Source organism: Oxyura jamaicensis, chromosome 7 (assembly GCF_011077185.1).
Source record: "Oxyura jamaicensis isolate SHBP4307 breed ruddy duck chromosome 7, BPBGC_Ojam_1.0, whole genome shotgun sequence".
In the NCBI taxonomy this organism is placed as follows: domain Eukaryota; kingdom Metazoa; phylum Chordata; class Aves; order Anseriformes; family Anatidae; genus Oxyura; species Oxyura jamaicensis.
In genome coordinates this window covers 30069647-30080369 of record NC_048899.1, presented here as the reverse complement: position 1 = coordinate 30080369, position 10723 = coordinate 30069647, and the positions used below count along the sequence as shown (strand labels likewise).

At 48.1% G+C, this 10723-nt stretch overlaps 1 protein-coding gene across 1 annotated transcript in view; it reads left to right on the top strand.

Moving 5' to 3' along the window:
* Positions 1–5886: 5886 nt before the first annotated feature.
* Positions 5887–10723, top strand: part of ESYT3 (extended synaptotagmin 3) — a 31896-nt gene continuing 27059 nt past the window's right edge. The window contains exon 1 of the mRNA XM_035332422.1: positions 5887–6280. Within this exon, the coding sequence (XP_035188313.1) occupies positions 6002–6280 (279 nt within the window). The 5' untranslated portion in view covers positions 5887–6001. The remainder of the gene's footprint in view (positions 6281–10723) is intronic.

Here is a 10723-nt window from a genome sequence, read left to right as displayed (position 1 = left end):
AGGCTCACTGCAATCTCAAGTCCTCTTGGTGGGGATTTTGTGTTTGTGAGCTGCAGTGTTAGCTTACTCCAAAGTTATCTTTCCTGAAATTGTTTTGAGTCCCTTTGCGTTTATAAAACACACTAAATGCTATCACTTGCCTTTCCTGAGTCCAAACAAATAATCATTCTGTGCCTAACCTCTTTCAGGTTTAGGGTACACACTGCTGCAAACAGACATGTTGGGTAAAGAGATCCAGTTTTGCCTTAGTAGGCAATTCCTTTAAGTCTCGAGTTTGCATGCTGCAGATACTCATGATGAGCTAAGAAAATTCATCTGAAGATTCACCCAGTGCATGTCTTCAAGTCCAAAACCCTAGCACAGAATAGAACTGCCTGCACAAGGAGGTTTCAGGATCTATTGGATTCAGCACTGATTCTGCTATGAGCAAGCTTTTCACTGACCTTTCTAGAGCTTTGAAGGCAGCACCTCCCAAAATCCAGACCTTCGTCTTACAGCATCGTCTCTTTCCTGGAAGCACACCCCAAAAACAGGTGGTAGGAGCTCTTCAGAGGCAGTCAGTCAGGCTGTGCACATTTCCCTTTCTCAGAAAAGGCTAAACATGCTAAGCAGAAACGCAGCAGGAGCTGGGAGGCAAGATGTTGTCATTGCTCCTTGGAATAACTTGGCTCTAGGAAAGTGGCTTCTGAGTGACTGAACTCCCAGCACTGCGCCAGCCTGGCTGCGCCGCTGCAAACTGGGTCTGTGCCAGCTTTGGCGGCCACGCTCCAAGTGGGAGACGACAGGCAGGTGTTCCTGTGTCAGGATCCATTACGATGAAGGGATGTCTGAGCAGGCAAAAATGCAAACGGCGTTCCTCACGGTTTCACATGTGTTGCTCCTGTTGTTGCTCTGCAGGCCCTCATCTGATCTGTGTCCCATGCTGTTAAATACAGACCAAAGGCACGAATAGAGCTCTGGGAGATCTTCACTTTAAATGGACTTGTGAAAATTGTCAGCTGTACAAAAAATAGCCCTCCAAGAAATTTAACCAAAAACTTTCTCTTTCCTGGCTTCACCATTGATGGGGAGGTACCAACTGGGACAGCAGTTCTGTGGTTCGTAAATTAGCTTCCTCCACTCCTTGACACTTTTAATGTGTTTTGCAAAGGTTGAGCACTTCTAATTCCTTGAAGAAGAGGCTTCTGCGAGCTCAGTCAAGGTCTTTAAGCACTTAAAGTACAACAAAATGTAAGCTGTACAGATTACAGGCTAAACTATAAATTATTAATAAGGTTGCTCTGTAACTTCGACATGCACCTGAAAGGCAATTTTTACAGTGTCAGTAGCCTGTGCTAGCATGCTCTTTCACAAGGCAAAGTAGAAAAGGATTTAAAAGGATGTGGAGATGTATTTTTCCTAGGGGTATTTTGCTTGCTTTTCACCAACTGACATAACAAAATCTGTGAAATATTTTATCCTCCAAGAAATGTGTTGAACTATTTTTATGCCATAGACATTGTATCTTGTGCTCACAGATCCTGTTGCAGATACAATTGTTCAAACAGAAAAAAAAAAAAAAAAAGGAATAAATCTATGTTATGACAAGGGAAAACTTGAAAAGAAACAATATATTTAACTGGCTGTGCCAAGATTAAAGTATATAGTGCAATAATAGAAGTTGTACTCTGTGAAGACTTTTAAAAATAAACTGAAGCTCCCCTGGCTTATTTCAGCTCTCTGCTGATGCTGTTATATGTGAAATACGGTCAAATTTCAGCAAAATTTGACTTTTCCGGTGAGAAATTACTTTTATCCAATTCAGACTGTAAGCTACCTACCAAATTTGGTTTGTATACTAACATTAATGATGGGAGGCAAAGCCACCTTGTGATAACATCCAGGGATAAATCATAGGCAGAGAGGTCATAACTACTCTCAATTTCTGCTCTAGCTCTGTTTGCTGTAACCTTTCTTCCTGGCATAAAAGTTTTTTCTGTTCAGCAGGTGGCAGCAACTGCTTATGGGTCAGTGCAGGCTCCAAGATGACACAAAAGTGTTTTGATCTCACTTGTGAGAAAGTCTGAGTCATCACCAGAGCCAGGAAAGTGACAACTCCAACTCACAGGACATCTCTGGAAGCACTGGAAAATGCTCTCTTCACTTTAAGGGAAGTTTATTTTTTCTTTCCAACCTTACCATTGTAGATTGTGCTTTATATTCTTTCACCTTCTTGTGCCTTATCTGCAATTATATAATTTGTGTATAAAGGATGTAGCTTTTCTCAGCATTCTGCTAACCCAGACGTCCACTGCAACTCCCAGTGTCAGAGCAGTGTGGGATCTGCTGGCAGCAGGAGCGAGGCTGGACAAGGGATGCTGTGCCACACCATTTTTTTTCTCCTGGGGTACGTACTCTGCATCCCACTGCACTGCCCTCACACTAGTGGCCCCTCTGTAGCAACAGCAAGTGGATGTGTGAAGTAAATTGCTCTTCCTGCTTTCACTATTATATTGCCAAAAGTACCATCTGATCGGTGCCTCTCTCTACTGCTCCTTATACAGAAATAGAGAAGCCATGAGCCAGGCAGACACAAAGCATGGTATGGGGGAGTGAGCATAGTGAAGCAGTCTTTAAAAGTAAGCATTATCTAATCCCAGCACCACTTTTCACATATTCCCAAATAATGATGTTGTATTCCAGCCTTCTGCATGCGATTATTTCCCCCATGAGAAGTCCCTGCCTCCAGCCAGAACGCACCTGACCAAACAGTGTAACACGGGTTCATTTTAGCTGTCCAGTTCATACTTCATTTTTGAACAGAACCTAACAGAATGGAGGAGCCACAGCTTTCCCTGGGGAGACGTGCTCCAGACTCAGTAGAGTCTGCTTAAGAACGGGCAGGAGTAGCTACAAGGGTTTTGCCCCGTGATGGGCAGAGTCCAGGTGTGGCTTTGCTTGACAGGATGAACAGTGCATGGACAGAGTGTGATGCCAGGGGAAACTAAACAATAAGGGATTAACTGCTTTAATCAGGTCTTGGTACAGAAGTCATTCTGTTAATGCAAGGAATAAGGTTTTATCCTTACATAAGTGTTTTCTGTTTTGCTGCGGAAGCATAGAGAAAAGACATCATAGTGCACCTTTAGTATTCAGTAGCATTAATGTGGGAATTTTCACACTGGCTACAGGCCTTGCAGCCACAAGAAAGTTAAAAAGTTAGAAAGTCATCTTCAGTAAACCCTCTGATATCACACTGGTATGTAGTATGGATTTTTCAGATTAATTCCTTTGCATATTCTCTATAGTTAAAAGAAAAAGCGTTGGCAGTGGTTTTTCATAACTCCCCACCTTAAAAATGGGTTGCCTTAGTTACCATGGCCAGCTTGAGAGACAGCAAATTTAGTACTAATACATTTTTAAAGCCTTGCAATTTCTGTAAAAGCCCTGTGTCATAATCAGCTCCAATGTATGCATTTATCATAGTGATAATAAACTATAGTGATGATGGCTAGTCAGATTAAATCGGAGGTCAAGCCAGACAAGCTTGGGTCATTAACTTAATGACTGTCCTGCGTACATGGGGAGAAACATTGGGAAATTTCCTTGTGCTAGAGAATAAGACTAGCTTCAAGTGGCTCAGAAATCTGGTGCATGAAAGCAGTCTGCTCACAGTCAAGATCATACTTTCCCCAGCGGGAAAGGTCTTAAGTTGTCCTCTTGATTTGTGATTCAGTATTTCCTCTGACATTTAAGAAAACAGCAGGAAACAATTATTCTTTAAAAGGTAACTACTATCCATCTTAAACAGAGTTAACAGAGGTCTCAGTATTGATTTATCTCATTCTCATGAGCACAGTACTTAGTCTGAGCTTTCTGTGAAACCTGTTTTGATAAGTCATCTTTCATCTCTTACTCTTTTTCTTTTATTGTTAAAATTTTTAGTAGTACGAGTTTAAAGTGGTATTATATTTTTTGTATATATTTTTTTAAAGTTCCTAGAACCTCTTTAAATACAGAAAGGAATTGTCTCTTCACAAGGTAGGAGTCGGCAGCAAAGGAACACACAGTGCCCAAGCTTATTTCTGAGCTTGGGGTCCTGGGGGACAGCACATGATGGAACATGGAGTTCTGCCTTCACGGAAGCATCTTCACTAAACAGCGGCAGCTGGATGTCTTGCAGGACTGAAAGTGCTCTTTTCATTTCTACAGAGAGGTCTCCTATTCTGCTTTAACTTGACCCTTTTTTTTTTTTGTGATCAGCTGAGTGAAGAACAACAACAACAACAACAAAGTAATTTATTCATGAAATTAACCACTATGTATTTCACTGCAGCCCCATTGTTTTAGTGCTCAAAAAGCTGCCACCTGTCGGTGCTTCTAAACTGCATGTAGTTCTCTGAGTTTGAGCTACCCTCTACGAGGGTAGCAACTTGAAGGAGGAAAACAATGGATTTACCTTTTATTACAGCTTCTCCTGGTAGCAAAAGCAACTTTTAAGTCTTCAAAGCCCCCACTTAATTTAGAGGATTCTATTTTTCTGAAAGGTCAGACTCCAGGGCTCAGGTTAACTGTGAGAAGGCTTGCCCCATGGCTGAAATGTCACACTGAAAATGTTTTACAAGGCTCTAAATGGCAGTGGGGAAAAATAAAGGACAAGTCAGCCCCAGTTTTTGGTCAGGGGTAGAACAAAAACAGGTGCATTTTTGCATTTTGTAAACATACCTCCTGATAGACATAACTGTGCAAACTCAGCACTGCATGTTTTTTAATGTAGGACATCAGAGAAGGCAGATACTCCTTCAGCTTTTAGACTTGTTGGTTTTTGGTCTCTCTTCATTTTTATGAAGAGAAATGCCCTCTGTGGTCAGACCCCTGGTCGCTTGCTCTTGGTGGCAATAGGAATTGCTGTTTTGGGAGAGAGCATGAGCCTGGTCATTTTCTGACGTCCTTTTCCCTCAAGCCTCCCGCACATCCGCAGCTGTAGGGAGTACATTTGTGGGCTTTGTTGTTTGAGAATTTGTCTAATCCCATTTTGAACCTGCTGATGCTGTCTGCCTTGCAGCCTCCAGGTTCTGTAGAGTTACTGCCCACTGCACCAAGTACTTATACGTGCTCTAGGCTGATTTATCTTTGCAACACCCCCAGGAAGAAAAACATACTCATCCTCATTTTGCAGAAGGGGAAGACTGGGGGGTTGTTTCCAAAAGTACCTGTTAATAGATGTCTCATGTATGAGTTTGTCTAATGAGAGGCATTTGCGGCCTGATTTTTTCAGATGCCTGAACTGATTTCTATCCGAGATCAGTCATGTGCGATGAATAACGTATGAATGAGGATCACTTGCAGCACTATTTGATTTTTTTGACTGACCCATTATTAAACACCAATTCCATGGCAAAACTGGGGTCAAACCCTGTTGGCCCCAGCTATGGTCAGCATCCCTTTCTTGGAGCCTGGCCCATCGTTTGTGATCTTGTGCGGCCGCGGTGAAAGCTGGCACCATTCGCTGATGTTCTCGACTCATCCACCGGACAAAGCGTAGCCTCTGCCCGATGCAGGGGAAATTGCAGCAGAAAGCACTGTGTAAACGTGCTCGTAGGATCGCAGCGTGTCTCCGAAGGCATATGCAGAACGGTATGGTATTAATCTGCAGAGAGGAAAAGCGTCTCCAAGCGCACCTCGTGGTTCCCAAATATCTCTGCGCTCCCTAACGCAAAATTCCCATTCTTTCAAAGCGTGAACACCCCGGGTACCCCCGTCAAAACGAGAGGAACTGGGACCGAGAAGCACCCCGACTCCGGAGCTGCAGGCGCCCCGCACCGACAGGCGGCTCCTGCCGCCCATCCCTCCCCCGCAGCGGGCTCCGGGCGGCCCGCAGCCGGCTCCCTGAGCAGCGAGCTGCGGGGCGGGGACCGAGGGGTCCCTCCCTTCCCATCCCTTCTTTTCCCTTCCCCTCCTCTCGCCGCCGGGTGGAGGCAGCGCACTCGGCCGGGGCGACCCCTGGCAGCCGGGGCGCGCCATGGAGCCCGCCTCAGCCGCCTCAGCGCCCTCAGCCGCCGCCCCGCCGCGGGCGCTGCTGTCGTCCGCCGGCCGGGCGCTGCTGTGGCTCGGCCCCGTGTACCTGGCGGGGTACCTGGGGCTGAGCGGCAGCTGGGTGCTGCTGGGGCTGGCCCTCTGCTTCTGCTGGGGCCGCAACCGGCGGGGGAAGCGCGAGCGGCTGGCGGCAGCCGCGGCGCTGCTGGAGGATGAGAGGCAGGCGGTGTGCGAGGGGCTGGCGGCGAGGCACCTGCCGGCATGGGTGAGTGGTGGTGGTGGTGGTGGTGGGTGCCGGGGGGCTGCTAGGGGTGCCCCGTGTGGGGAACAGCCGGGGGGGAGAGCCTGAGACCCTGCAGCATCCTCCCGTGTTTTCTAGTTTTGGAGGGCAGAGCGGGGACCAGACACAAAGTTGGTTTTGGTCAGGAAACCTGCGTGTGGCTCTGAGCGTGTCCATAAAATGGGCTGCTGTGCCCCGGAGAAACCTTTCGAATGCGTCCTGCTGCTTTGTGACTGTTCTCGTTTGGGGAGATGCCTATTTGAGACCTCATCCGAAAAGTTTTCTCTCCTTACTATCATTTAAAATAAATACTAATAAATGCATCTATAACGTGATGCACTCTGCTCACTAAAGCGATAATAGTAATAAATCTATAACATAATATACTCCGCTCGCTAAAAGCCTCAGGTGTTTACCTTCCAAGAGACATCTCTTGGTGGTGTGGACAGCCACCCTCCGCTTGTTGTTCGCGTTCGTTCCTAGCCATCCCCGGCTTTAAAGTGAGGAAGTTTTAAATTTGAAAAGAGTTTTAAACTTGAAAATCTAGCTGTGCTGCTGCTTCTGTATCGGTGGCTATTTGCTCGGTGCCCTCGGTTGGCTAATGGGAAAGGATTAGTGGTTTGGGTTTGTTTCTAACCATCGTATGCTTAGCATTAAAAATGTGCTAGGAACTGGTCGGGAAGTGCTTTTCTTGTCAGGAAGAGACTGTCGAAGAGCTCTGTTTGCGAGGAGCGCTGCGTGGAGGCAGTGACGGATAGTCGGCGTTGTTCTCTGCAGCCCTTGGCGCTCCTTGGAACGGACGGTGAGCACTCCCGGCAGAGCTCGTACAGCTCCCTGCTCCTGTTCTCCCCCTGCCAGACGCAGAAGTTTTTCTGCTTGTTTGTCTTGACAGCGTGTTTAACGCAGCTCGGAGGAGCAAGGAGCATGGTGCTGTCGGCTCTCGGCCAGGTGTGGGAGCCGTGCTGTGACATCCTCCAGCACCCTGGGTGTTGGGAACAAGATCCTGGATCCCTTACTTGTCACCAGAAATCAGGGTCAGCCCCACTGCACAAACACAATCTCATGTCTTTAGCTGTGGTTCAAGTGCCCTCTGTACCAGCCTGGGGAAGAATTATTGCCCTCTACCCAGCATCCAGAGAGGGAGGTTTTGCCAAATGGGGATGCTCCAGCAGAGCCCACCCAGACAGTCAGGGCCGGAGCCCAGGAGTGTGAGGAGAGGCTGGGGATCAGGGTCCTTTCACCTCCTGTCAGGAAGGGAAGGTGCGAGGGGATCCCACCACAGCCACCTCGTGCCCAGCGGGTGGTCGTGGGGAGCAGCAGTTGGCTCTGCGGGGCCTCAGTCCTGACCACCGTGTTTTGGGGGCATCCTGCCAGGAGGCAGGACATGGGACAGGAGGGTAAAGGGGCTGCCGGGTGCATGTGCTTTGTTCTGACATGTATGAGTAATGTCACATCTCCTCTCCTATGCTGATAACTTCTGTTCAGCATCAGCTGGCGTTTGCTTGTACAGTATACTTGCACTCGATATTTTTTAAACTTCCTTTTTAATTTTATTTCTATTCTCTTCCTCAGCTTCATCTCCTGCTTATTTTCCCATGTGCCAGTCCTGGAAGCTGCTTCTCACCTGCTGCCTATTCGGTTTATTGTCTCTGGTGTCATCTTTTTTTATCTTTCTTTTTTGACTTTCAGTGTTCACAAGCCTTCAATTGAAACAGCTCTAAAAAAGTCCCTTCTGTTCTTCTCTCCTGACGTGCAGGGGTGGGAGTAGGAATAAAATTCAGGTGGGAGCATGGGTTGGAGCTGCAGCGCAATGCTCAGAAAGGCACTGGAGGTACAGCGATGGCGTTGTCTTAGGGGCTCGGTAAGTTGTCGTCTCCTCAGGTGCCCTGGAGTGAAATGAGGAGGATCCCTTCAGCGAGGAGTTAAGGCCAGCAGCTGTTTGCACCACTTGGTTAAACACTTCTCCTGTAGGAGCAGCAGCACAGGGGCTCCTTCAGCTGTGGCTCAGGCTCTGCACAGTCCTGGTACCAGTTCTTACGAGATGTGTTTTTGTCGCTGCCTTTCCTTCAGTGGGGACACCAGGAGGGTTTCCCTCATCTATTCACGCAGCTGTTTTAGGGAATATGCAGGGCAGTGCTCCAGCAGCAGCCTCTTGGCCAAAACCCGCCAGTGAGTTTGGAGGAGAGGCATTCCTGTGCCAACTTAGGTGGCTGGAAATCCGTTTGGGTCAGGCAGAGTCAGATCTATGTCCTGGAGAGGTGAGGCTGTCTGACTTCAGCCCGGGCAGCATTTACCTTGGCCTTTGTAAAAACCACGCGGTGCCTGGAGCAGAGGCAGCGCTGCTTCCACCTCCGTTCTGGCTCCATGGCGGTGGTGGTGGCGGCTTCTCTGTGCTGCTTCTGCAGCTGCAGCAGCTTGCAGGTGAGAACATCGCGGTGTGCTGGGTTTCCTCCTGGTGCCAAACGCCTCATGCCAGGAGAATTTGGTATTGGAGGTACAGAGCAGTCCTTTTAAAACTCAGGCTGCCAGTTCCTTGGTCATGCAAAAGGCTTCTTTAGATTTCAGACATTCTTTTTTTTTGTCCCTGCACAGGGAGCTAAGAAACCTGTCTCTCTCTTTTTTAAAACAAACAAACAAAAAGGCAACAGTGATGCTGAAGGATACATTCCTGCGTTGTCTTTGAATGGATCGGCGCTGTCATGGCTCACGTGTTTTTTTGCTGTTGCTGTGATCATTGGTGTGGCCTCCTCCGGGGCAGGGTGGAGCCTTGCAGAAACTCACACTTCTCCTTTACTCGCTAGTAATTGCCCCTTACCTGGGTTTTTTTGATCTTCAAAGCTCTTTTCAGATGCTAAGTAATTTCTGCAGCATTCCTGAAATACTGGCAAGAAGTATGCCTGCTTTTGTAGATGATTTTTGATAGTGAGATTTGCCCAAGGGTACGGAGTATGTCTTATTTTGGGACAGTGAGAACTTTGGCAGCTCTTGGTGGCTGGTGCTAGGTGTAGCAGGAAATATTTTGTGCTTCTCTCGTCTGTGCTGTACCGATGGCAAGCTTGGGAACAAAACCCCGATGCCAGGGCTCCTGCCAGCAACAGGGGTGGATGTTGAGTCTGAACTGTAGATGGTTTGGGTTATGTTTTTGTCTTTCGTGCTTTTTCCAAAAAGCTATTAGTACATTTAAGTTCTTTGAGTAAGCAATTGGGTCAGGAGGAGAGTTTGGCGGTGCCACCGGGCTGACCTAGAGCAGAACTTGTCTTCTGGTAGACCCCAGCAGGCCATGCACGTTGTTGGAACGCCCTGTGGACAGGCTGTGCTCGGAGCTCGTGTCTGAAGTGACCTGAGGTGTGACACGGCGATCTGTGATTCACTGTGGCTGCCTTGGGGGTTGCCCTTGGCTGTCTAGTTGGGCATCTCTGGCTCGAACAGTGGGTTTTATTTCTCTTTTTGTTATGGTGGGTCTGGCTGCCACCCCCATCTCATGGGTTTTGCCTGTTTCCTGATGCTCCTGCGTGCTGTTCCAGCTCCTATCCACTGGCTTTGTTCTTGGATACTTCTTGTGCCTACATCTCTAGCAGCTGTGGCTCTAGTGAATAATCCTGGCAAAGTTTAGGGGTTTGTATGGTACTACACTTCTCCTTTGAATGTTGGTGGGTCTCACAAGTGGGCTGTGAGTTCCTTTTTGGGGTCTAGTGGCCTGAGTGGCGCCCTGGGTCCTGGTCTGTCTTTCCTTGTACGCCACATCCCCTCTCCCCTCTACACCTCCCCCTCACCAAAGAACTTCCATCCCTGCTTTCCCCTGCCTGGGACTGATGCAGGGCTGTCCTACGGCTGCTGCGGAGCGCAGCGGGGCTCAGCAGTCACATTGGAGCTGGGGAGCAGCTGCCTTCAGGGCACCCAGGATTTGTGTGTCCTGGCACAGGGCCCTCTGGTGAAAGCTGAAAGGCTGGCAGGTGAACTGGAGGTCCCCTGATTCACGTAACCCTCCTTCATGTGAAATGTCAGCTGCGTTGTGGCAGTATTGATCGTCCCTTCTGGTGCTGTGTTCCCGCTCTGTCACGCGGGTAGAGCCGGGTAGAAAAGCTGCTCTTTGAAGTATCAAAAGAAATTGCTTATAAAGAATGCGGTAATATCACTTTGGTTTTTAATGCAGTCTTTGGAGATCATTTGAAGCGTTGTTTGAGCAAGGGAAATGGGCTCTGAAATCGTATGTCAGGCTAGAGAGAAAAAAAAAAAAAAAAAAAAGCAAGCTCCTGTTGGTTCCGTCCGAATGTCTCTGAGCCCCTCTCTGAACGCTGCTAAATAAAACAGCAAACCTCTGCCTGAAGGGTGTAATTCACAGCTCTCGCGTACAGAAGTAGTGCATTGTCCTGCCCCGTTACTGCATCAGGCTAGATGCCTAGGTAAGGAGTCCCCGTGCCTTCGAGT